The 27,821-nt window shown below is 39.9% G+C and overlaps 2 protein-coding genes across 2 annotated transcripts in view; one reads left to right on the forward strand and one right to left on the reverse strand.

The window, feature by feature from the left end:
• CDC73 (cell division cycle 73) overlaps window positions 1-27,821 on the forward strand; it is a 49,751-nt gene that overhangs the window by 11,051 nt on the left and 10,879 nt on the right. Inside the window, exons 4-10 of the mRNA XM_072128235.1 lie at window positions 867-929; window positions 1,035-1,087; window positions 2,295-2,383; window positions 6,891-7,107; window positions 10,117-10,215; window positions 12,263-12,341; window positions 17,358-17,422. Of these exons, the coding sequence (XP_071984336.1) occupies window positions 867-929; window positions 1,035-1,087; window positions 2,295-2,383; window positions 6,891-7,107; window positions 10,117-10,215; window positions 12,263-12,341; window positions 17,358-17,422 (665 nt within the window). The remainder of the gene's footprint in view (window positions 1-866; window positions 930-1,034; window positions 1,088-2,294; window positions 2,384-6,890; window positions 7,108-10,116; window positions 10,216-12,262; window positions 12,342-17,357; window positions 17,423-27,821) is intronic.
• B3GALT2 (beta-1,3-galactosyltransferase 2) lies at window positions 22,738-26,858 on the reverse strand. The gene is made up of 2 exons (XM_072128236.1): window positions 26,324-26,858; window positions 22,738-24,395 (listed from the first exon to the last, which is right to left on the reverse strand). Exon 2 carries the CDS (start codon window positions 24,254-24,256, stop codon window positions 22,991-22,993), a length of 1,266 nt encoding a protein of 421 aa, XP_071984337.1. The 5' UTR covers window positions 24,257-24,395; window positions 26,324-26,858; the 3' UTR covers window positions 22,738-22,990.

Raw genomic sequence — 27,821 nt, forward strand, 5'->3', positions numbered from 1 at the left:
TCTGTTTTTGAGCAGTCGTTAAAAAACGCATCAATTTTTCTAAAAACACGTCTGTTTTTAAAACGCATCAGTTTTTGACAGGTTTTACCAATTATCTTCATTAAAACTGGTCAAAAACGGATGTGTTTTAACGGACTACTTAAAAACAGACCAAAAAACCGGTTCAAAACACCATGTGTGGTATCGCCCTAAAAAAATTCCATAAAAAGTGATCAAAAGGTCACACAGTCCTAAAAATAGAAGCAATGAAATCATCAAAAGTCACAATAAATGACACCACCCACAGCTCTGTACACAGATTTATGAAAAAAAAGTTATAAGCGCCAGAAGACTGGAAAATAAAGAATTTAAAAAAAAATAAATTTTTTGTACAGGAGGTTTTAACTTTTTGTACATGTATGAAAACATTATAAAATCTTTACAAATTTTTTATCTCAGTGATCGTACTGACCCAAAGAATGAAGTAAACCTATCATTTGAGGCGCACAGTGAAAGCGTAAAATCCAAACTCACAAGAAATGACGCAAATGCATTTTTTCATAATTTTCACTGCATTTAGAATTTTTTCCCAGTAGAGGCCATGGAATATTAAATACCATCACTATGAAGTGTAATGTGTTACGCAGGAAACAAGCCACACAATCACAGAGCTCTTTACTTTGAAAAATCTTTAACTTTTTAATTTTTACAAGTCGGGATTGAAAAAATAAAGACGCAAAAATGGTCCTTAAGGGTTAATGGCCCAAAATTTAGCCTCAATTTGGTCTCAATCTTCTACATTCACATAGTAATTGTTTTAAAAGTGAGTTCTGAAAGTGAGTGTGTCTGTCAGGAGCAAAACATTGATTTCTCTTCTCCCTCTGTAGCGACCTCTGCTAGTATAGACAGAAGTGCTCCGCTTGAAATCGGCCTTCAAAGATCTTCACAAGGTATTTAGAAATATTATTTGTGGGGCAAAGGATTCTGGGATAGTTTTCTGCATAAGATTCTGGGACTTGGAATTTAGATTTCTTTTGTTGCCCTTCCTTTCCTAGTAAAGAGAGCTACAGATGAAATATTAGCTGAAGCAAAGAAGCCCAGGATAGAGGTAAGTTTCTTCACTGTAGCTTTCATTGCTAATAAAATACAATAATAATAAACTACAAGCTTTACTCGCTGTGTGCTGTACATCTAGAGCAGTGATGGCAAACCTTTTAGCGGCCGAGTGCCCAAACTGCAACCCAAACCACCCCTTATTTACCGCTGGGTGCCACCGAAAATTAAAGCAGTAACTTATTGCTCCCTGTTTTTCAACAACTTTCAATAAGATTGGCCTCCTGAGGACACCAACACAGTAGAAAGATGAAAAATGTGCATCATTTTAGCTTTCCAGAGAATCGTGAGGCCAGCAGGAGGTCCTCCAAAGATAATTCGGCCCTATCTATTCATTTTCTTTCTTCCTACAGTCCTAAGTAGCAAAGTAAGTATCACTTTAAGATTCTTTGAGTCCTGTCTGGTGTGCTGGGATGATGGCCCGGGTGCCCACAAAAAGGCCCAGAGTGCCGCCTCTGGCCCCCGTGCCATAGGTTCGCCACCACTGATCTAGAGGCTTTAGTAACAACGTAATGTTATATGTATTTCACTTGTGTCATACTTCTTAGAAGAGTTGTCAAAGTTTTAATGTTGGTAAAATCTTTTGAAAGGAACCTGTCGTGCTTATGGACCCTTCTTTTATTTTCTTCTTTTCTTTATGGACCCAAGTTTTATTTTTATTGCCCGTTCTCAGCATCGACCCTCAATATTTAACCATTTAGAGGCGTTCAATCGGTCGGCCACAATCGGCTGTTTCAGCCCAACAAAATGGTGTGTGTTGAGCTATAATCATTTGGTATCTTGTTGTGGCCAAGCACTGTAACTGAAGGCTCTGCACTCACTTCAATGAAAATTGGCCATCAATAAAGCCTCCTTTAACTGTTACTTGGTTCCAATCAATTGCCTGTAATTAAAGTAATTTTCTCTAGAGCAAGAAAAATTTACTGATTTATATTCTAGACAGTAGACAATGATCACACTGCTGTTGTCGGTTTATAAAGCGCAGGCCACTCAGAATCCTGTGTCGCGGACCAACATCACTGCTGAACGCCTTGAATTATAGCCAAATATGATGCATGTAGTTCCTGCTTCTTTAATAAACAGTGGAGGGTCGCTCTGTGGCTGAATTTCAACAGTTTTTTTGTTCTCATTGTACAACTAATAGTTCAAAGAGCATAACATGGTTAATGTAGTTCTTATAGATATGTTTACTTTGTTTCTAGGATGAGGAACGTGTCCGTCTTGACAAAGAGAGATTGGCCGCTAGACTGGAAGGCCATAAAGAAGGCATTGTGCAGACTGAGCAGATTCGGTGAGAAGTCCTTTCACATAATTTGCCTTTTTGGCATTGTTTTAAACAGTTTAAGTGGAAAAAGGTTGTTCTATTTCTCATTTGTATTGAGCTGTATTGTGTGCAATGTCACAAGGGGAACTTCATATTTATTGAAATACACTTTGTCTTAAGGAAACCATTTTTTTTTTTTTTTTTTTATTGAAATCAATAATTTATAGAAAAGGGTAACAATTCAAATATGCACTATGCAATATGTATATCAATATACAAATATAATATGAAAAAATACCACTTTCAACTAACCCACAACCCCGCTTTCCGAAAGCTACAGATCATAGACAAGACCATACTATAATTAAAAAAAAATCTGCCTCTTTTCACATTTACAGCACCTCGAATTTATTATAATGTTCATTTTATGTTACAGAACAAGGGTATAATAAATCCTATTTACCAAATTAAAATAACTACAATAAAATGAACATTTCTTAATATTCCTATAAATTCTTAACTCTTCCCAATTTTGAATTCCCATTTCCCTTTAGAATTATGTTGAAATTTTTTTTGAATATTACTTCACCAAACAATCTTCTTGGTGCTCTATGTAGTTTTAACCATTTTGATACACATGAGTTTCCCCTGTTATTTTAATGAAATGTTTATCCATTTTCAGTTCCTGTGATATCTGCCAATACCATAACAAATGCACTCTTCAACCCATAACATCCCTGTAATCAGAGATCAAGAAAACATCTATGACGCTTGTAGATACTGATTTACTCTCCAAAAAAATCCACCATGCATATAAATACACTTGCTGGTTTTTCTGCTAGCTGGGTCCTGGGCTGCCGGCGCTGCCCAGGATCCCAGCTCGCGCCCACACCTCTCGGCAACAATACAGTGCTGCTCAGTCCTCCCCTGCCGAGTCCTCTTGCGGCGCCGATGGAAAGTCATGTAACCGGAGTTCATGTCACATGACTTTCTACATTGTTCGGGGGTTGGAGCAGTGAGTAGATCCATCCATCCCCATGGCTGTGTGCAATTGTGCACACAGAGCAATGAATAATATTGAGCTGTCTGTGACAGCCCAATCCTGTACGGTGACATGGGCTGATGCTATCGTCCCTTATACATACAATCGCCCTTGTATGCAGTGAAAAGCATGCAGGGAAGATGCTATATGCATCCTCTCTGCATGTCTCTGTATACAGATCACTGAAACAGTGATCCAATGAGCTGTTACCATTAGATCACTTTTATCTGTGATCTATAGATAAGATTAGCAGGGAACACACGTGTCTCTGACAAAAAAATTGTAAGTAAAAAAACCAGCAAAAATTAAATTAAAAACAGGAAAAAACATAAAAGCATTGTACACTCAATCCCCCAAAGATAAATGAAATAAATTTAGCGGTGTCAACCCCGACCCGCTATGTGGGGGAAGTCTGGGACCGGCGTCAGCCCCGGCCAGTTTTTTGTGTGTGTCTGGGGCCAGAAATTACTACAATTGTCTCAAGTAGCTACAAAAACAGTGGCTGTAACATTTTTTTTTTTATAAATAGATGTCTATAATAATAATCTTTATATAGAGCCATCATATTCTGTAGCGCCAAATCATAGTGGACATCTAAAAATAAAATCAGACATTTGAGAGTACAAACAGTCATATGGAACAAGTCTATTAACACTATATATGACTAGGAGTAATATATTTGTATTACTCAAAATTTCATACTCCTCTGCTGAAATTACTCCTCAAAAATGGTGAGAGGAGTATTATTACCCTTCTGGGAAAATGTTAGTGCGACCTCTGCCTGTAATATAGCAATAATAAACTCCCATCCACAAACACTTGTGACAAATGTCTAACCCATATTTCAATACCTTTTCGCCGGAACTGACCTCATATCAGGTGAGTTGTCATTATACCATAACAATGTTTCATCTAGGGACCTAGTGCCGATAATATTATTTCAAATAGTTTCCATGATTTCTCCCAATTTAAAAACAATTCCTCTTAAGAGCATTGTGGATTCAAATATTAGAAAAATGCTTCTTGCTCTACCCTCTGTACTGGTTAACTAGTTTTGCCAAGGCAGGCCTAACCAAATTCCCTAGCTGATCTCAGCAGCGAGATGGCATAGCGGGAGAGATGGAGGAGGTAAGTGCAGGTTTGTTTGTTTTAAAAATCCCTCCCCAGCCTGACTCCCTCATTTTATAAACAATCAGACAGTCTCTTTAACCCCTTAAGGATGCAGCCATTTTACAGCTTAAGGCTCAGTCCCATTTTTTGGATTCTGACATGCGTCGCTTTATATGGTTATAACTTTTGAACACTGTTACTTATCAAAACGATTCTGAGATTGTTTTTTCCCCACATGTTGTACTTCATTTTAGTGGTAAATTTTGGTTGATAAGTTTTGCGTTTATTTACAAAAAAAAAGAAAATATGATGAATTTTCTGAAAAATTTGCCATTTTTGAAATCATTGTGTTTTCAGGCAGATAGATGTACCACCTAAATAAATTGCTGAATAACATTTCCCATTTGTCTACTTTACATTTTCACCATTTTTGAAATGTCTGGATAATTTATTTTGATGTCACGCGGCTTACAAATCGAATAGCGCTTTTCCGGATTTTCAGAATTGACTATTTTGGGGATAAATACAGTTTTGAATGAAAATTTACTTATTTAGCATCAAAACCCCCCTATATAATCAACCCAATTTCAAATCTGCACCCCTCAAGCTATCAGAAACAGATTTTACGAAGATTGTTAACCCATTGAGATCTTCATAGTAATTACATCAAAATGGAGGCGAAATTTAGAATAGTCAAATTGTGCCGGTTATACGTTCATTTAGCCCTAAAATTTAACATTTCCAAAAGATAAAAATACAAAACCCACCATACAATTTGTTCTACAATTTCTCCCGAGTACAGAGACCCCCCACATGTGGCCATGACTTGTTTTATGGGCACACAGTGAGGCGCAGAAGGGAAGGAGCACCCTACAGCTGCCAGGATTTTACTTTTCTCACTGGCCTCTTTTGAAGGCTGTAAAATTTTCGCTTTTGCTCTATTAGGGCCATGTGATGCCATTTTTTTTGCGGGATGAGATGCTTTTTCCAATGTTACCATTTTGGGGTTGGTATCACCTATTGTTGAAAATTTAGGAACTTCTTTTTGAGAGCAGGAGTAGAAAAGCATCAATTCTCTACTGGTTTTTTTCCTTTTTTTTTTTTTGTGGTGTTCACCCTATAGACTAATAATCATATTATCTTCATTCTATGGGTTGATACGATTACGGGGATACCAGACACGAATATATTTTCTTGCGTTTTACTAAATTTGTAAAATAAAACCCTATTGTGGGGAAAAATCTATCATTTTTGTATTGCCATCTTCCAAGTGGCATAACTTTGTTACATTTTTGGCTACGGAGCTGGTTGATGGCTTGTTTTTTGCGGGACACGTTGTACTTTGCACCAGTATCATTCTAGAGTACATATGTTTTTTTGATCACTTTTTATAGCATTTTTTGTGGGATTGAATAGGTAAAAATCATAATTTTTGGAGGGTTTATAACAGTTTTCTTTTACGGCGTTCATCGTGCGGGTTCAATAATTATTTATTTTTATTCTACTGGTTGATACGGACGCGGTGATACTATATATGTGGGGTTTGTGTTATGATTTAGACTTTTTTGAGTGTTATATGTCTCTTTATATGTTTTGGGGCTTATGGGCATTTTTAGTGATTTATAAAGTAATTTTTTATTGAAAAACATTTTTTTTTTAATTTTTTTACATGATCCACCATGGGATAGACTTTTTTTTTTTTATTTATATGTCTCTTTATATGTTTTGGGGCTTTTGGGCATTTTTGGTGATTTATTACTTTATTTTTTTATTGAATAATTTTTTTTTTACTTTTTCACTTTTTCCACCATGGGAAATGAACAAGCAATAATCTGATTGCTTGTTCATAATAATACCCTGCAATACTTATGTATTGCAGGGCATTATCAGTGTCAGCCTATGCACTTGCATAGGGTGGCACTCTGCCAGTAAGATGACGTCATAGACGCCATCTTACCGGCAGTTCCTGCAGGTAACACTGGGGTCCAGATCGGACCCCGGTGATACCGTAGCAATGATCGGTGCCCCCCCGAAAATGATTCGGGGGGGGGCGATCGTGGGGGAAAGACCCCCCAGGTGCATGTTAGATGCCGCGGTCGCGATGACTGCGGCATTTAACAGGTTAATCACCCGCGATCAGAGACAACTCCGATCGCGGGTGTTACACTGGGGTGCCGGCTATCAGTCACAGCCGGCACCCCGTGTTTCCCGATGTCGGTTCGGCTCAAATCTTGAGCTGAACCAGCATCGGCTCAGCGTCCGATATATCGGACGCTGAGCGTTAAGAGGTTAAAGGTCAAAGTGGGGACCAGACACAGCACAACTTTATACTCCTCCTTCCCTCTTTGCTTTCTCTCAATTTTTATCCCTTTAATATTTTAGGTCCCTCTCAGAAGCCATGTCAGTTGAAAAAATTGCTGCTATCAAAGCCAAAATTATGGCAAAAAGAAAAACTACTATCAAAACGGATTTGGATGATGATATAACAGCCTTAAAACAGAGAAGTTTTGTTGATGCAGAGGTGGATGTCACCAGGGACATTGTCAGTAGGGAGCGAGTGTGGAGGACAAGAACAACCATACTGCAGAGTACAGGAAAAGTGAGTGTTACATTTTCAAACTGTGCCAGTTCCCTCCTCCTATTTTCTTTCTTCTTTCAAAAATTTTTTTGCAGCAACTGATGACCTATATATTTTATTTTTATATATATTTTTTTGGAACTGAGAGCCCCAGGAAATTGAGCTTAACCTCTAACCACACCACAACATTACCACAACATTCGGGTGAGCAAGTGCTTTGTTCACCTGGATGTACAGGTATGTCTAGTGTTTGCATGTGCTCAAAATCCATTCCTGCACTAATGGCCGTGGTCAGTATGCTCACGGTTCCCACAAATTTAACCCCTTTATCGCTCAGTTTCTTTTGTCATTGGTAATTCACACTGTAATTACAAGGCTCTCCTAGGGCTGCCATGAAGGAAAATCTTTAATGTTGGATCAGAGGCTTTTCAGTTGAATAGCAAATATTGCAATGTGATGTCCCTAATGGAATATAATGGATATAATAAAATAGTTTAAAGGAAACTTACCACCACGTATCTCCCTATTAAGTTAGATCTGGTGGTAGGTGCATCAAACGTATTTGAGGATAGCCCTTTTTTAGGGCTAATCCTTTACTCCCCTCTATCTTTTTTTTAAATCTTTAAACAGGGTAATATAGCAATAGCAAAGAGGCTACTGGGGCTTGGATTAGCCATTCCCCAGTAGCCTCTTTGATTCTCTCACCCAGATATCTTCAGCGGACAGCTACAAGGAGCTGCGCACACTTGTCCGCAAATCTGGCTTTGGAGCCGAAAACACGCAGCCACTGGCCCAGAACGCATGCTTCGCAGGCAAGTGCGTACAGCTCCTCGTAGCTGTGCACTGAAGATATCTGGGTAGGAAGATCAAAGAAGCTACTGGGGCTTGGAGTAGCCGCATTGTGTAGCCTCCGATCTGGCTACTCCACGCCCCAGTAGTCTCTTTAGAAAATTTGCATATTACCCCAATTAAAGATTTAAAAATATAGAGGGAAGTAAGGGATTAGCCCTAAAAAGGGCTATCCTTACATACGTTAGATGCACCTTCCACTGGATCTACCTTAATAGGGAGATCTGTGGTAGTAGGTTTCCTTTAAGTGAACCTGTCACCAGGGATTTAATTTTTAGCTGATGGCAGGTTTCAATAGCTTATGCTATGCAGACTTTTTTTTTTAAATCCTTTGTCAGTATTCTGAATTAATTCAGCAATTTATATACATTACCTGGCTCCCTGACATTAGAATGTGTCAGTCCCAGGGGAAGGGGCTGCTGCAGCCTGTGTGTGCACACCCTCTTGTACTCCACATCAGCACCCTCCCTTCTCTACCTGCTTAATGCCCATGACAGGAAGGGGGAGGGAACTGCATGAGTGTTGAGGAGAGGACTGATACAGCTGAAACGATTCAGAATGCTGACAAAAGCATTTTAGAAAATGTCATAAAATGGGCCATTGGAACGTATCACCAGCTAAAAATTACAAACTAATTTCCTTTAAGTACTAAAAAATGCACCCAGAATACGGTCAGTATCATCCATTTTTGCGTATCGGCAGAAAAAAAACTGAAGACTAGCCAATTGTGTCACTCACTTGTCCCAGCCCCTTAAAGGATCGCATGATTGTACTAAATAGCACTTGACCTGCAAATACAGTCCTCATGTGGATGAACTTTTCATGTTCCCATGGACTTCTTTGAAAAAGCACAGGCTGGAGACACAGGCCGGAATACCAATTGCTCTGAGCTTCCTACAACCTCTTGATTAATAAAAAATGTGTGCATGGGACCATTGAAATAAATGCCAGTGTCTCATCCACAAAAAAACTGTTTGCACACGGATGAAAAATTTGTTTTCATGTAGCCTTAGGCTACATGCACACTGCCGTGAGCCCGCCGCACCATAGCACGGCGGGCACACGGTGAGCGCACTGGAGCCCCACTCCATAGCGATATATGGCCGCGGCGCCGTAATACGGGAAAAGATAGGACATGTCCTATCTTTTCCCGGGCTACGGAGCAGTACGGTGCCGCACGTGTGCTGCACCGTACGGCTCCCGAACAGGGCCGTGAGCCCATAGAAGTGTATGGGGGACGTATATATCGGCCGCATATACGTCAGCCGTATATACCTCCCCCATACTGTAGTGTGAATGTAGCCTTAGAATGTAAGACACAAGCAAAGAATTTGTTTCAATTACAATTTTTTATAGAACTAAAGGATAACTACGGTTGGAATGATGGCAACATGTAGAAAAAAGCCAATATGTTGACACATGGAAAATGGGTAATAATTGAAAACATAAAGTGCAGAAACAAATCGCCCCTACCTTTTCATTTGCATGCAGAAAGGGTTAAAAAAAACCTGAAATGACTGACCTGTTCTGAAGGCAAGAACTGAATGTGTTTGAGGCTTTTTTAAATCTGTGTACAGTATTGTTTTTAAAGGAAACTTACCACTTGAAGTGGCAGGTTTCAGAAGAAAACACCGAGCACCAGCTCAGGCTCAGCTGGTGCCGGTGCTTATTTTTGTTAGTGTTTTAAACCGCGGTATTGCGGTTTAAAACACTTTTTAAACTGTATAGCCGGCGCAGGGAGGTACGCGCTTGGCGCTTACCGTGCGCGCGTCTACATAGGAAGTGAAAGAGAGCCGCGCACATGGTAAGCGCCGAGCGCATACCTCCCTGCGCCGGCTATACAGTTTAAAAAGTGTTTTAAACCGCGATACCGCGGTTTAAAACACTAACAAAAATAAGCACCGGCACCAGCTGAGCCTGAGCTGGTGCTCGGTGTTTTCTTCTGAAACCTGCCACTTCAAGTGGTAGGTTTCCTTTAAATGGTATGATGATAGCTTTTTTGTTTGAATTGATATGTGAGGCCTGGGATGTTAACATTTCACGAGGTTCCTTTATGATCTCCAAGAGAGCGGGACAGCAGAAGACTGAAATATTACAAACACACAGAACTAAGAAGTAAAACCATTACACCCCTAATACAGCTCCTAGCTCTTTTGTCATTCAGTTCATCTTTTCTTCCAGAATTTTGCCAAAAACATATTTGCAATACTGCAAAATGTGAAGGCGAGAGAAGAAGGTCGCGCTCCTGAACAAAGACCGGTACAGACTACTGCTCCAACGGTAGGTGATGGCTTTTCATCTGTTCAAACGTGACTGCTTTTGGACATTAGGTATACTCAATCCCAGAGCCACTTTTTTGCACTTATTTTAATGTTAGCATGCAGTGTTTAGTTTTACATTTGCAGCATTATGAAATATGCATACATACTGCTTTTTGGGTTTTTTTTTTCTATAAATATTTTAACCCAAGACAGCCCATGGTAAATTAGATGCCTATAATTTAGCCAATGCGTTGGTAAACTTATTTTTGTATACAGTTTACAGAGAAACATCCCTACACAAAAGGGGGGGAAAAAAGTTATTGGAGATCAATTATTTCACATTACAGGAAATCTCAAAGATTTATCACAGACTGCTATATTTTTAGTTGCCAAATGTTTTTGCCCACCTTTATCATGTTGTCAGAGTCCTGTAATGGCTTTAGCGGAAGTGACACACTTCTGCATTGCTACAGATAACTGTACATATCAGCCAGGCAAAGTACTCTCCTCTGTGTCCAATGATTTGTCCAGACTTCTACATAATATAGCAAATAAAAATATTGGATGTATCAAAAGAGTAATAGATGTCCGTAATAAATGTGGTGCAAAGCCCTAACACGCACCTTCTAGGTACACTTCTTTTCTGTCTTGTCGGACACAGTGCAGCCACAACACGCAGACACTTTATAAATATATATGCAAGTAGTTTGCATGTTCTTTTCACTTCTTCAATTTTGTACAGAAAATCTTCGGTACCAGTATAGGGCCTCAGATTAAACAATGCAATGTTTTGCAATGTTTTAAAATACATTGTGTGAACACGGCCTTAAATAAAATCTACCATCAAAACCAAGCATGCTGAACCAGGCACACTTACCATAGATACAGGCAACGTGACTGATAATATTCTAACATTTTTTATCCATGGCCTCCTTACAACTTCAACAATTAAAATTATGCTAATGAGCCTAAAAGGCTATGGGTGTGTTATCATGGCTCCTCAGTGCTGCAGATTCATAGGCCGCACCATACTAAAGGAGCACTTGGCCCTCCCACTGTGTGCTCACTGCTATCCAGTGTACAGGAAGTGCAGGGGGAGAGGGAGACTGAGACCTGCTGCCCAGCGTAACAACCTTTTAAAGCCATAGCACAAAGGGGCTCTGGTAACGCCCCCAGAGCCTTTCTGGCTCATTAGCATAAATGTTGAATTAAGCAGGAAGGAAGCCATGGATAACAAATAAATTAAAAACGCAGTCACAACCTAGAACTTGGGATTATTCAGTTTAGAAAAAAGACGACTGAAGGGAGACCTCATTACAATGTACAAATACCTGAACGGACAGTACAAGGATCTCTCCAAAGATCTTTTTATACCTAGGCCTGTGACCAGGACAAGGGGGCAGCCTCTACGCCTAGAGGAGAGGCGATTTTACCATCACCATAGACAAAGGTTCTTTACTGTAAGAGCAGTGAGACTGTGGAACTCTCTGCCGCAGGAGGTTGTTATGGCCGACTCTATGTACATGTTCAAGAGAGGCCTGGATGACTTTCTGGAGAGCAAAAATATCACGGGTTATGGGGAAAAACATTTATTTAATTCTTAAAGGTTAGACTTGGTGGACTTGCGTCTTTTTCCAGCCTTACCTACTATGAGAAAGGGACCCTGGTTTATCATGCATTGTCTTTGGTGGTAGATTTCCTCAGCAGCAGACCAGGTTAACTGGTACGATTAGTACCGGCACTGGTCGTGGCAGTTCCTGTCAAATTTTTTTTTTGCTTTGTGATACAGATGACACCCACCACCTATGTAGAGTTCTCAGCTCGTGAGCCTCTCATATTCCCATTCACGACCAGCTGACATATATTTACGCTGGCTGGTTGTGAAGGGGTTAAGTTCACTAATGAACTATAGTGTAGACGTGTATAGTTGACATGACAATATGACTGCATAGCAAAAGTATGTCTGATTGTTCTGTTTTTTTTTGTTTTTTTTTCTTAAGTAGCTATTCCTGAAGCTTAATAAAATTTTGTGACATTTAAAAAAAAAAAAAAATGTTTTCCTTTAGGACCCCACACTGAGAAACAAACAACCCGCTCCACAAATCTACAATCGATACGATCAAGAAAGGTTTAAGGGAAAAGAAGGTCAGTCGTTATTCTGAGCTGCAAAAATACTTTTTTTTTTTTTGTGTGTTCATTTTGTTAGCAGTGTCCCTTTTAAATGTGTTCATCCTCTTCTAGTTCTCTTGCTCATGGAGGCCATTTCTTCTCAAACATCTGTATATCCCAAATAAGAGATATGGAATGATAGCAATATTATGCGGTCGTGAAGGGGAGTATTGAGCAGGCTCACAGACTGAGCCCTCTCCATACTCTGTGGGTGGCTGTATTAAACAGCTGACACCTGCTGGGAACTGCCACGGTCGGTGCTGGCAATGATCATGGCAGTTAACCTGTAAGGTGTAATGACAGTGGCACAGGTATATCCCTGTGAGCTGCCATCTTTCATGACCTGTCGTCGGAGGGCACGCTTGCTGCAGTGACAGTTATTCTTCATATTGCAACAATATGTTACAAGTGATCAAACTGAAATAATAGTAAAAAAATATATATATTTAAAAATTAAAAAATATGAAACATTTAAAAAAAATTTAAATAGCCTCCCTCCTCACTTAGAACACATATATCCCATTATTTTTCTTTAAGGGTAGAAAATCCATATCATTGGTAACTCCACCTGTTTATCTATATAAATTCTATTTTTTAAGAAAAATATTTTCATCTACAAGAAAGGGTCCCTCAAGTGTTGAACTTTTTTTTTTTATTTAACTCAACATTTTTGAATGGCTTTGGATATTTAGACATTACCTATATTAATTTGGTAAGTATGTAATTGTACTGATTCAAAGAATTAAATAGAGGCATCATCTCTACTACTCATTAAAAGCTGTACAGCTAAAAACCCATCTTTTTTTTTTTTTTTTTTTTTTTTTTTTTTTTTTTCAATTTCACCACCTTTGGAATTTTTTTTAGCTTCCCAGGACATGGCACCTAATATTAAATGGTGCCACTAGAAAACAAAATTTGTCTTGCATATAACAAGCCAACATATAGCGTTGTAAACAAAAGAAAATCCAAATTACGGCTTGTGGAAAAACAGAAAAATAAAAAATCTGGTTACTTTTATGGTTTAACAAATAAGTATTAATTAGTATATAATGGATAAAGTAACCATAAAAGACATTACAGGTCCACTTGTAATTTCCTTATATCTCCTGTTATTTTCTCCTTTCCTTCCTGCTCTTAGCAGTCTTTCCTAAATTAACTTTTCCTCCATTCTCACTCACACAGCACATTTTTAGTTTCTAGTGAGGACTTAATACATTCTCTTGTCTAGAGCCTTTTCTCTTCACTGAGCTTATCCACACATTTATCCATCTGCTGTATATGGACCTCATATTTGTTTATTGTTGGAAAGATGGGAGGGCTGTAACAGGACATAGAATAATTTTTATGTAATATATTTAAAAAAACACTGAAACCATAAGGTAGGTAGGTGAAATATCCTTTCTTGAATTTTTGTTACAACTTGACTTTTTGTCTCCTTCGAAAAAAGTCTCATTCAAAAAAGCTGGAAAGAGCCCTTACAGAGCCTGGAGGAGCATCACTTCACTTGCTCAAAATGTGTCCTCTATGGCAGCTAGAAACATGTTTTTTGTAATGCTACTAATCATACCATGAGCCCTGGATTGTTACAGCCTAGTCATGAATAGATCTGAAGTTTGCATTCCCTACAATGTTTTTGACTCTCCCTCCCTCCCAGTGACTTTTTTCTGTTTGTTTGCATATCGTTTTTTTTATTAACCCCTTAACGCTCTGCGCCGTAGCACTACGGCGCAGAGGTATAAGGGATGTATGAAGAGGTCTCACGGGCTGAGTCCTCTTCATACAAAGGTGGGGGTTTTTGTGTTTTGCAGAAAACCCCCACCGCTAATAACCGCGGTCTGTGCTTGCACCGATCGCGGCTATTAACCATGTCATTGCCGCCGCCGGCGTTTAAAAAAACGCTGCCATCTTTATTGCGATCGCCGCGCCCCCGAACGTCATCGGGGGTGTGGCGATCGGTTGCCATGGTAGCCTCGGGTCTTCTTTTGACACGAGGCTACATGGCTTCTGCAGTTTCGTTACAATGTGCCAGTGGCTCATTGTAATGAATGAGCTGCAAAAATGCCATTTATTGCAATACAGAAGTATTGCAGTATATGGTAGGAGCGATCTGACCATCTAGGGTTAATGTACCCTAGATGGTCTAAAAAATTGTGGGAAAAAAAAAGAAAAAAAGTTTAAAAAATAAAAAAAATTTATGAAATATTAAAAGTTCAAATTAACCCCCTTTCCCTAGAACTGATATAAAACATAATCAACAGTAAAAATCACAAACATATTAGGCATCGCCACGTCCCAAAATTCCCGATCTATCAAAATATAAAAACTGTGACCTCCGAGACGGGAAATGGCGCCCAAATGTCCGAAATGCGACTTTTACACCTTTTTACATAACATAAAAAATGATCAAAATGTCGCACAGACCTCAAAATGCAATACAAACGTCGCCTCATTTCACAAAAAATGACCCCTCACACATCTCCGTGCACCAAAGTATGAAAAAGTTATTAGCGTCAGAAGATGGCAACATTTTTTTTTCTTTTTTGTACACATTCGTTTAATTTTTGAAAATGTATTAAAACACAATAAAACCTGTATAAATTTGGTATCACCGCGATCGCACCGAACCAAAGAATAAAGCTGAGGTGTTATTTTGAGTGCACAGTCAAAGTCGAAAAAACTGAGCCCACAAGAACGTGATGCTCGTGCCGTTTTTTTTTTTTTTTCAATTTTTCCACATTTGGAATTTTTTTTCAGCTTTGCAGTACACGGCATGTTAAAATAAATAACATTACGGGAAAGTAAAATTTGTCACGCACAAAATAAGCCCTCACACAGGTCTGTACACGTAAAAATGAAAAAGTTATGGATTTTTGAAGTTGGAGAGTGAGAAATGAGCCGAAAAACCCTGCGTCCTTAAGGGGTTAAAGGTGAGAATCTCCTCTTTCTGACCTCATTGATGCTTGGAGTTCTGTGACCTACAGATAAACAAAGACCATCTGTGAATCACAGACTGACTTAAGGTGTGGAGTATGGGACCAGACCCTTCTTTCCTGTAAAATGGCAGTACCAAACTAATAGTGTTGAATTAGGGACTCCTTGCATCATATATCATTATACGATATGTGATATGTGAAACGGGACGCAGTGCTGTCAGCGATTCAGACACGTCATGTTAATCTGTAATAGCGGAAACTGTCCATCTCATGCTTTGCAGCTTGAAGAACCACAATCGTGATGCTATTTGAAAGATGAGATTCTGAACTATATAATATCACTAGCAACTGCCTCCCATCCACACATCTTTTATTGTTAACCTATCTGATGGGTAGGCCAAAAGCAATAGTTTAAAAAAGCAATTTTAAAAATAGTATTAAAAATAGGTTTTTTACATATACAGTACATTTCAGAATTGTTGTTATGATTCTTTAATACTGCTTGCCATTTATATCAGATGTTGTTTCCCTTAACTTCAACTACTTGGCCAAAACATTTTCCCCCATTTGTTTACCCCTTACTGACATATGACGGGCTGAGCCCTCTCCATATAAAGTGGGTGGTTGCTGCATATTCCATTAAACGCCCACCGATAACACCCACAGTCGTTGCTAGCACTGATTGCGGGCGGTAACCATTTTGTTGTAGGCAACATGTGGGCGCTGCCATCTTGGCTTAGATTGTCGCTCCCTGTAACATCATTGAATACTGCATACTGTCACTAGGTAGTGCAATTAATGCAGAAAACCAGCCTGTATACAGTCCTTTCCCTGTAAAAATAAAAAAAAAATGATAGAATTTTTTTGAAGGAGTGGAGTGAATAATAAAAATGCATCATTGAAAAAAAGGGACTTGGCAGGAAGGGGTTTAAAGAAAACTAAACGGAACTGGATCTTTGGGTAGGGGAAATGCCATTCTATTTCTCCTAGTCTCTTGGCTGTTGTTGCTTTCCCTCGGATGTAAATGAGGTTTCATAGTAAAATGTGACAAATGGTTGTATAGATCACAAAATGCCAGGTGATCATACAGCCAGACCCTATGACCGAAAGTAAGTTGGCTAGTGGCCCTCACTCCTGTATTGGGTTCATCCAAAACTATAGGCATTAAAGGGATTGTCCGGGGGATGAATAACATCGCTCTTTCTTCTAAAAGCAGAACCACACCTGTCCATAGGCAGTGTGTGGTATTGCATCTAAGCTCCAGTGATCTCTATACAGCTGAGCTGCAATACCAGCACAAACCATGGTCAAATGTTGCACTGTTTTTGGAAACAAGAGAACAAAACCCTGCACACCCCATTTAATCGGGAAACTCCAATCGCATCTATGGCAGCCCCGGGGTCCGGATGAGGTGCCTCCAGAGCTGCCTTCAGCAGCAGAATAATCGATCTGTTGCAGATTACTCATATTATAATTATTTTATTTCTTATTAACCCATACAAGAAACACCATTTTAAAAATTCAGATTTTTGCGCAGCCCACCAAAAAATGCAATGAAAAATGAACAAAAGGTCCCAATTATGCCACAATGATTCCAATAAAAAGTACAAAATATGGTGATTTAAAATATAGTGATGCAAAATTGTAATCAATGGGGTATAGCCACTCCAAAATAGGACTTCTACTCCTCTCCATGCAGGCTACTGTGATTTGTTTTATATGGTCAGATATGTACATGGGATACAGTTTGGTAATGTTAAGTAGCTGAAGGACCTGTGATGTCTCCCTGGTTACATGATATTAGGCCAGGCCCCTCGACTGGCTCCAAAGATGCATAGATACCAGGCAAGATTATAACTCTGATTTTATGGGGATCTGAGGGAAACTATTTATAGCGAAAAGCAGGGTGTCAGATAGTTACTAGGGCTCTATAGGAACCTTCCACTACCTGTATTTGTGAAAAATGTGTGACTGGTTCCTTAAAGGGTTAAAGCCAATATAGCAATAGATATACTTGTATTTACAACAATAGTAAAAATGTTTCATTTTTTTCTTGCAGAAACGGAAGGCTTCAAAATTGACACTATGGGAACGTACCATGGAATGACCCTGAAATCTGTAACGGTAAGTTAATTATGCATTACAAGACCAGCTCAGACACAGGCACTTCCTGCCGGTAAGAAGCAGCATACAGAGACTTGCTTTACAAGCTACAGACAAAAATTAGGTCTTTATAGCAGAGCTGACTGTGTTTCATTGCTTAGGGGAGCTAACAAAGCTGAGTGTCTCATTGTGTATTATATCTATGTTGTGGTTCTCATGATTGCTCATCTTCCTTTTTTGATGTCAGATACTAGTAAATGCTCAGAAGCAAAATAAGTGTTGATAAACCCTGTGCCCTGATAATCTAAGCATATGGTCAGCACACAGAATCTCATAGCACAGAGGAATCATGAAGTGTCCGCTTAGAGTCCCCGCCCCCACACCCTGGATTCTTACTGACCCGTCAAGGAATTGATGGCAATAAAAATGACTAAAATTAATGGGTTAAAAATTATCTTTGTTGTGTAAACATTATTAGGCGATTATAATGTTAGCACTTTCTTCCAAGGGAAACCCCTTTAACTCCTTCCCGACGCGCGCCGTACTAGTACGGCGCGCGCCGGGTCCCGGTGCATGGAGAGGGCTCGCGGGCCGAGCCCTCTCCATAGCCGGTAAGTCTTTGCTGCATATTGCAGCAAAGGCTTACCGGTAACACCCGCGATCGGTGCTAGCATGGGCGCCGCCATCTTGTCGTGGATCGCTGCTCCCCGATGACGTCACGGGGAGCGGCGATCCGTCGCCATGGTAACCTCGGGTGTTCCGAATACCCGAGGCTACTTCGTTTTAACCCATGCATTACAATGTGCTAATTGCACATTGTAATGCATGGGGAGTAAAATCCACATATACTGCCATACTGTAGTATGGCAGTATATGATAGGATCGATCAGACTACTTAGGGTTAGAGTACCCTAGGGAGTCTGAAAAATAGTAAAAGTAAAAATAAAAAAAAGTTTTAAAAAAAAAAATTATAATAAAAAAACCTAAAAATTCAAATCTCCCCCCTTTCCCTAGAACTGATATAAAAATAAACAGTAAAAATCATAAACACATTAGGCATCTCCGCGTCCGAAAATGCCCGCTCTATCAAAATATGATAATGTTTTTTCACTACGTTTAACCCCGTAACGGAAAATAGCGTCCAAAGTCGAAAATGGCATTTTTTTGCCATTTTGAAAAATATAAAAAAATTAATAAAAAGTGATCAAAAGGTCGCACAGTCCCAAAATTTATAGTAATGAAAACGCCATCAAAATTCGCAAAAAATGACACTATCCACAGCTCCGTACACCAAAGTATGAAAAAGTTATTGGCCCCAGAATGCCTGAGGCATTCACATCACCTGAGTGCCCCATGGCTCCGCCACTTTATAATTATGACCCACCCCACCCCCGGGTGCTTATTATATACATCTTTTTGTTTCCTGTAAAGGTAATCTTTTATCAAAATCAAGCATGGACAAACCAGGCAAACTTGCTCCTAGATCCAGGCACCGTGACTGTGATAATCTTAGGTTTGTTATCCATGGCTTCCATCCTTTTAAAATCTATCTTTTAGCCTGAAGGGCTCCTGGTGGTTATCAGAGCCCCTCCATTCTGCAGATTCGCAGGTTGCTCATGTTCAAGGAGCGTCTCCGATCCCCACCGCATGTTACTGAAACTTCCTCTGCTGCAGTGAGATAACATCAGGTAGAGGGTGAGAGGAGTGCTGTGAGAGACGACGTAACAGCCTGTAAAGCTGCAACGCAGAGGGTCTCTGGTAACGCCACCCCCAGGACCAATCAGGCATAATTAGCATAATTTTAAAGTTAGAATTTTAGAAGGAAGGCGACTATGGATGTCAAACATAAGAAAAGTACCACAGTCGCTGTGTCCCGATCTATGAGTAAATGTCTCTGGATTATCATGAGTGAACAAAGATCTGTAAATATTTAGTAATTCATTTTTAAACCTGCAACGTCCTGTAAATAACAAACTATTAATATATGCCAATAACATCTGTATATTGGAATTGACTAGGTAGATTCATACACGTGTATTACTAGCACAACCCAAATGGCATATTAAAGCCTTGTGCACACGACTGTTTGCTCGCCCGAGCCGGGTGGATAAGGGAGGGGAGTGAGTTGTCCTCATCCATTCTCTCTTCATTGAAAGCCACACGGCCACCTGGCTATGTCACGTTCCGGTTTTGCATGAACAGGACCCAGTATGAAAAAAAAAATGAAAAAGTTCTTAATGTTTAGGCGGTGGATTTTTTGTGAACAATCTTGGAGGATGTTTATAAATGATGTATATGTTTACCTGGATGGAAAAGTATGATAATGTAATAGTGTATCCCCTCCTGCATTTGATAAGAGTTGCCGCTACTCTTGTATATTTTATAATCTCATTCCCCATTGCTGTATGAAATTGTATAAACCCGTCTGTAAATCCTACCTTGGAGTACTAGACAGATAGTGTGCACATCCAATTACGCCTGGAAATCACCAGCAGCACTGAATGCATTAGTACATGGCGCATCCAGGAAAGTGGTTGAATTGCACAGCAAAACAAAAGCCATGCTATCATTCAGTATCAGCCTTCTCTCGAGGCTCCTGCAATTTAAATACATTGCAGATAGCTTTTAGAACGGTTTCCATGGTAATTTCTGTACAATTCCATCATGATTTTTCATCTGAGCATTTACTGCTGAATATTTTCCTTTTTGTTCTTTACTAACATACACCTATCTTTCAATAAGGCTTGGAGGAGAAGAGCCTGAGTATACAAGATGCCTGCAATCAGCTCTTTACATGTAAATGCGGCCTTTTCCCTGGTTTCAAGTGTCCACTAATCCCTCTATCGCTCGCTCCCCCTCAGATTTCTTCAGCTAGTAGCTCGGTTCTAGGCGAAAAGTGCTATATGTTCAGTGTGAGATGTCCCCTCATTGTTTGACATGTGGCACATTAGAAAGCACATTGTCACTGTTGGGGAATATGAATCTGGATGTAGAAAATAACTGTATAAATGCACAAACCTAAAGAAAGACTTTTTGGTTCTTCTCCCTGTTCACAAGCCTTTATATTTAGAAGTATTTCAGGGTATCTTGTACTTCCCCATCAGTTTTTACCTGAAACTGTGAGCGCTCAGTCATGGCAATCCCGATGCCTCTAAAGGGTTTCCATCTTTAAATGTTGTATTATGCCCAGGTTTCTTAACTACAGGACAACTGCATTTCCATGTGACCACTGCCAAATTAGTTTTTCTATTTTTTTTTCTTCCTCATCCAAGGTTTTTAGTTTTTTGGTTTTGTTTTGTTTGTTTTTTTTTTTTTAAATCTTACCTAGGCCATTGTCATTCTGGTGGCTTGTAACGCAGACTTCCAGAACATGATGAAAGGGGATTTGTGCTTGTGAGGGGGGGTGTCTTACTTTTACTCTGTGGCTGAGGTGGGAGCGTGAGAAAACCTGTCACTTGAGTCTTTCCCACGTTTGAGTAACAGAAATGTTTTAGAAAATGTTAATGTAACAATTTTTATATAGCTCTTCAAATTGGTATACTGTATATAATCCTCAACAATGGAATCATTTGGCTTGTACAAGTAACCCATAAATGTAATTTTAAAAGGTAAAGCATTGGTCATGGCAATAACCATGGCACATACATCTGGAAACAAAGACTTTCTACTTATTGACTAATTTGGCTCAGATTTTCCTATTTAAGTCTGATTGTCACTGTAGGTTTTTTTGGGTTTGTTCGTAAGTTGAATTTGTATCAAGTCAGAACATGTTTATTTTCTAATTGTAGCTCAACTGTAGGCAAATTTTGTCCCAGCGACAGTTGGATTTTCAACATTTCTTCTTTCTTTCTGTTGTGGGAGCAAGGGTTATCAATAAAACTGAATTACAGACTCCTTACAGCCTGGGACTAAAGTAACATCCAGAGAGCTTCACCAGAGCTGTAAATCAGGTGTCCTTAAGTCGGGGACCACCTGTGTGTGTATGTGTATATAATATGCACTTTCCTGCATGCAACACACCGTTCTGCTTTTTCCTTGTTAAGTGCTCCCTTGTTGCCTGATATATAGATTAGAATTCAATCCCTTCATTCTTCCAGTGATGAGCATATCTTGAAATGCAATACACAATATGCCTGGAATCGCATATAAAACAAGGATTTAAGTGATTTAAAGTGCTTTTAGTATAATTGCATGCCCCTTTTATGGGGCTTAGAGTCTGCAGAGTGGATTGGAAGAACTACCTACGTACAGCTCCACTGCTGCAGAACCCCCCCTCCCTTATATCCTATTGTTACAGACCTTCTGATATGTACTGTCCTCCTATGGAAACATTTAATCGGTATCTGCTCCAACATTGCCTTCTCACTAGATAACAGGTTATTTTTAGTATTTGACGTCGGCTATAGCAAATTCAACTTTCTGTTCCAGAAGAACTGAGTGTTGTAGTCTGGGATCTGCCTGCATAGAAACCTAGTGAGTGTTGAATGTCCCAATGCAGAATTAAGCCAATGTATTGGTTAACAGAAAAATACTGTGTGGAGAATTAGAATAATAACATTAGTGCTTTTAAGGGCTTGGATTTTGATTAGAAAAGAACACTAAACACAGAAAATGCATATATAAAGACGAATAGCCCTGCTGTTCATTTGTCCCCTAATACATTTAATCCATTGTCTCCTCCTTTCTACTCCACTGTCCTGCGACAAACTAAAGGTGAGGCACAGCAGAAGCCTGCTCCAGCTAGTTGTCTTACTATCCGACAAACCAGTTGCTTAATCCTGCACATTGATTAATCTGTGCAAGATTTCTAGCCATACACATGACCTAATAACTTGCTGCTTAGGAACAGCCCCATCTGCAATATGACTATCTGGCCCATGACTAAAGTGACTAAATGAAAGGATGGCTCAGCCAAATGTCTCCAGTAAGACTTTATTGATTGCCAACCAGTCATCATCGGGTGTGACGTGCCCTTCTCTGTAATACTTGTGCCGTGATACCCAGATAGGAAACATGGGTCACAATTCTCTGTAGAAACCAAATGCTGTATTGTATGGATTTTTGGTTAGTTTGATGTGTAAACAATACCATCTTAATTTTAGACTGCACATTTGTTGAGGCATAAGAGTATCCTCCCCGCCCCCTAACACACACACACACACACACACACACACACACACACACACACACACACACACACACACACACACACACACACACACACACACACACACACACACACACACACACACACACACACACACACACACTAACTAAAAGGCAACTGCAGAAAGTACATTGTATTGTAAAGAAGTGCAGATACATTTCTGTACAAATTGTGTGGGAGATTTGCCCAATTGGATTTTATTGGCACATAAAGTAGCAGCTGTACCACTGTAGTGTGCATGCGTCTTATTGCACAGATTAAACACACAACATTTTTATTAATACAAGGTTTTTTTTTTCTCCCCCATATAATTTTATTTGCTTTTTGAAATAAAAAAATAATTTCTCATCCCATTTCCAGCTCAGAGAAGTTTGCCCACTGCACATGCTCATAAGATTTCACATGTAATCGTCCATTTCTTTTTAGTGCATTTTACGATGCCGATACCTACTGGCTTTTTCCTTGGCTGCATTGGCACAGGCATTGTGCTTGTTTTGTTGTAAGTGATTCCAGTATTTGATCAGTTCTCCGGGCTGGAACTGATGGGAGGTAATAAGGTGACTATATTTACAGCTAGAATAGGAAACTCTCCAGTGATTAAATACAAACTCATTGGGTGGGGGGATGGGGTCAATACGTAGTTTAGCCAGACAGATGCCAACATACACATCCTCTAAGTGTAACCGTCTAATACTTAAAGACACTTTAAAGATTTTCTCTGCCAGGTCCCCAGAAAACACATAACCAGTCCCAGAACAAAACACGGGGTAGCGTTCGCTTGGGTACAGGTCCGGTGACATGTACCACTTGCTGTCTTTGTTTCGGTTGGGTGCATAGCCTCTCATTAAATACCCTGTAAAATAGTTGGTTCTTGGTGGTTGATCAGGCTTCAGTAGTTTGTGTATCAAATATTCAGTGTTCACAAACATGTCACTGTCTGTTTTCATGACATATGGTACATGTGGGCAGTATGTAGCTACCCAGTTCATGCCCATAAGGGTCTTAATGGTTAGATTATAGTAAGTATCTAAATACTCTTGTTGGATGATATCATGGTATTGCCGGCTTTCATCCACAATAGCCTGTTCGATTAACCCATTTATCTTGGTGTGCAAACCCAACAGAAAGAGTCTCACGATATGAATGCCCGGGGCCAGGCTCTCGTTGCCCCACGTTTGCCTTATAGCCTGTCGAGCCTCGATTTGTCTGGGCTCTGCGGCTATGAGCAGAATGAGGAAAGGCGTTTTCTCTTGGCATTTTTCTGGCTCATTTATGATATATTTGTAATGGTATAAGTTTTGGCGACCCAAGCCCTTTTCACTGTAAATACTCCCATTGGTGCTCAAGGTGTTCTCCAAGCCTGTCACACCTTGGTGTTGGGATTCAGGGTTACTTATATTGGATAAGGTATGTGGTCTGAGGGTTTGAGGCATGGCATCTTTCCAGATATTCCTAAGGGAGCTATTGGTCTCGCTTTTCGTCGCTCTTAATCCACGTATTGCATGAGTCACTGGATTCTCTTTCATTCCAACTCTGCCGGTGAATGAGCTGTGGTGGTTAAAAAACAGGAACATTGCAAATAAAAATACAAGTGACAAGAGCCCCGTGAGATGGGTCCGAAAGAGCGAGCGCTTGCTGTTCCAGGTCATCTTGGCGAGGCAGCAGTGACGTCTCCTCCACTGAAGCATGCTTGTGAGATCCTGGCGCAGTTCTACTGCAGCCGCTCCAATGCCCGGTCTATTAATCCACACCCACCAGTGTGGCCGTAGTCACAAGTTTGTGGCCTGCTTTCTTCAGCGTTTGCTTAACCATTTCCTGGACGAGAACCTGTTGGCGAAAAAAGTAATTGGTTAGATATCAACGACTACTTTGCCACCTCATCTGTCTATTCCCTCACTTGGGGGGTTATGTACCTAGTCCAGTGCTTGCTCTGGGACAGCTGTTAACCCTCCTCATGATTATGTTGATCTGCAGGGAAATGTTACCCTGATGGGCTCCACCTAAATGTCAGTTGCGTATTGCCAGATACAATTTATTAATAGGAAGTCTGATGGATTTTCTACATGCAGAAACGGGCAACGCCAGAGAGGTTAGCGACTACACCACGTTCAAGTGATCCCTGCCGGATATTGTATTTAAAAAGTCAATGAGAAGATGTCGCTGTCAAAACTCATTTTCACAGTTCAGTAACTGGATGGTCAAGTCTATGATCAATCGCAGTAGTTAACAGTAGTTAGCGTTTACAGGGTAAACATTTTCTGATCTTCATTTAGGGTTCCGATAAATTAATATTGGCTTACTGCTTTGTATCTGTCCTCTCTGAGTATTGCATGAAGAATGTGGCACCATCCACTAGATGGTGCCAGCAGCATGTTCTTTGCACACAGCCGCTGCCTGGCAATGGGGCAGTGTACTGCGAGTAACTAGTGCCTGAAATGAACTGCACTCTGCATAGGAGTCTATAAACAACTTTACCTTGAAATGTCGCTGCAGCCTGGATGCCCACATTACGTCTAGGTATTTGTAGGAATTTATAATGCAAAACAAATTTAGAATAAAAAGTAAAACAAGATACAACAAACAATTGGATCGGTGTACCAGAAAGAGTCACTGATTATTTTCTTTAAGAAAGTGCCTCCATTAAATGTCAAACAAATGTATAAAATGTTTTTGTTTTTTAGAACTTTTGATCTTTTGACATTTTGGAAAGAGCTGTTCTTTATAAAAAGGTGTTTTTTTTTTTTTTGATAAAAGGTTTATATTTTAATTACATAGACAACAATACCATTACAATTTTATTTTTTTTTTTTTTTTTTTTTTTTTTTTTTTTTTAACCTACGCCCTCTAAGTTATTACGTAGCGAATTTACTCCACTTTTTCTATATTCTTTTGTATAATCCATAGAAGATTTATTGGTCATACTTTTAAATTCTATGTATGTTCTTTTCTACCTTTACTCTCAGCAAGGCCAGACTGAATAGTATTCACACAATCTGCTGCCTGTTTTCTGGTTGCTTTGCATCCTGTGTATCTAAAGGATTTCTAGATCCTCCACTTTTATGTATTTTCTGAAGCAGAAGGTTTTATTCTGGCAGTGACTTGTTTAATCTGTGTCTTAAAATATCCTTCCCGAGCTAGTAGGATTTTTGTACAGTAAAACCAATTTCATTACCAGCTAGCTGTGCCCAGAGCAAAGTAAGCACATTTTATATTGGCTACACTTGCATGATTTATTGTACCCTGCTAACAGCGAGGATTAATGCAATATCTGCAGTGCGTGGCATGCAATATTCACATCCCTGAAATGGGAAATGTAAGATTAGTCATATAATCTTTATGCATCTGTGTCGTTATATTCTCTCAGCATGTAATGGTGCAACATGAATGAGTCTTACACACACACACACACACACACACACACTATGTACAATATACACACACATTGTATACGGCTAGAGAGGGGACTGATCTCTTCAACCTGATGGTAGAAGCTGAAGATTACTTTAGATAAGGATTAGATATGACCTACTTTGTAAGGAGATTTACTTCCTCTAATATAACAGACTTTTCTCTCTTCTCCCATATTCCCAAATTAATATATTTTGTCGAGGCTTGTCATTTCACATCATCCCAAGTGTGTGGTAAATGCACAAGTCATCTCTGCAGATAATCTGCCCCCCCCCCCCCCTCCGGCATATGAGGCCATCCACTTCTATCGTGAAAGAACAGAAATATGAAGGAATATGGTAACATACCTTGATTTTTATGAAATAATTCTTGGTGTTGGAATACACCTATGGTTTTGGCACGTAATAATTTTTTTTTTTCGGGGGGGAGGCGGCTGGGGGAGAAACTGAACATGCGCGCTGGAATCAAATCTCTCCCTTCTGTATATGTTTTTGGCTACTGCCCGTCTGTAAGTGGCTTGCCCCTTCTCTTCTTCCCGTCACAGACATTGTGCATATCCCTCCATCTCCTCCGTATTTGTCGTCTCTGCTCAGAGATGGTCTGGCTGCTCCCTCTGCATGGAAAGCCTTCCCAGATCATTCCTTTTGTCCCCAATGCAGTGTTCATCCGTCTGTATCCATGCCAGTGCCGACTGTAGGAAATGCCAAAAGGACATAGTAGTTGTGCTGAATGAGATAGCCAAGAGGATTTACCTCTGTTCTTGTTGCTAGGCAGCTTGTGCAGGAGCTGGAGCTTGCAGGGGGAGGGATGTGCTGTAGAGAATGGAGACGGCTGCTGCCTCTGCCTCTCTCGGAGGCTGTGCTTTATATGTGGGCTTCGACAGATGCTGCCTTCTGACAGAGCACAATTCAACGTCACAGAAGGATCAGGCTCACGTGATGCTGTGCATTCATTGCTCCTGCTCTGGAGGCAGGCGGCTTCTATGGATGATTATTACTGAGGCTGTAGGGATTCCTGTCTATGTTACCAGCTCCTTGCTTGTAACTGATTTGGATGAATTTAGCAGAGGAGTGCAGTAGATGCCATGTTCATTGTGCAGCAGTATTAATACCTGATGCTTTGCCCCCTCCATGTTACATTACTGGAGGCCAGGACACATGTCTGGCTATGTAGTCAGTGGTAGTAATACAGGTGTACAGGTGACCACTGGAGTCAGGTTTGACTGATTAGAAACTTCAGGTTTCATTGAGTCATCTGAATCGGAGCAGATCTTTGTATCGTTAGATAATATGATGTATCGGCACATGAGCCATATTACAAATCCTATCATTACAAGCGGAGATCTGGGAAATGAAGAATGATAGCCCAATAACAATGCTGCTTGCTAAGGGTTGTGATGTGTTAGCCAGCAGGTGAAGTGGAGAAAGGGGCATATATGGAAATATAAGTATACATATAAGTAACCTTTTAACTGCTTGATGACTAAATCATAGCAGCGCCAAAGCCGCCATTGTGGATTGTCCCTTGTATGCAGTGGTTACTACCTACCCAAATTGTTCTAAAGAAGGACAACTGGTAAATAAGCAGCATAAGTATTTGGTACACCCAAAACTAAAGGATGTATGTGTGAGGTCTGCACATGTACAGTCTGCTCAGTGCCTAGCCTTGTCCGCTGCAAAAATGTCTACAATAGGCTCACGGACTTTGGAACTAGACCATAGAGAAATGGAATAAATTGGAAGTCCTGATAAATCGCATTCTATTACATTATGTATATGGCTGGATATATTTACTGAATGTATCTGAGAAACCCGCACAAGGTAAACCGATGATCTTCAGCCATGT

Source organism: Engystomops pustulosus, chromosome 10 (genome assembly GCF_040894005.1).
Source record: "Engystomops pustulosus chromosome 10, aEngPut4.maternal, whole genome shotgun sequence".
NCBI lineage: Eukaryota > Metazoa > Chordata > Amphibia > Anura > Leptodactylidae > Engystomops > Engystomops pustulosus.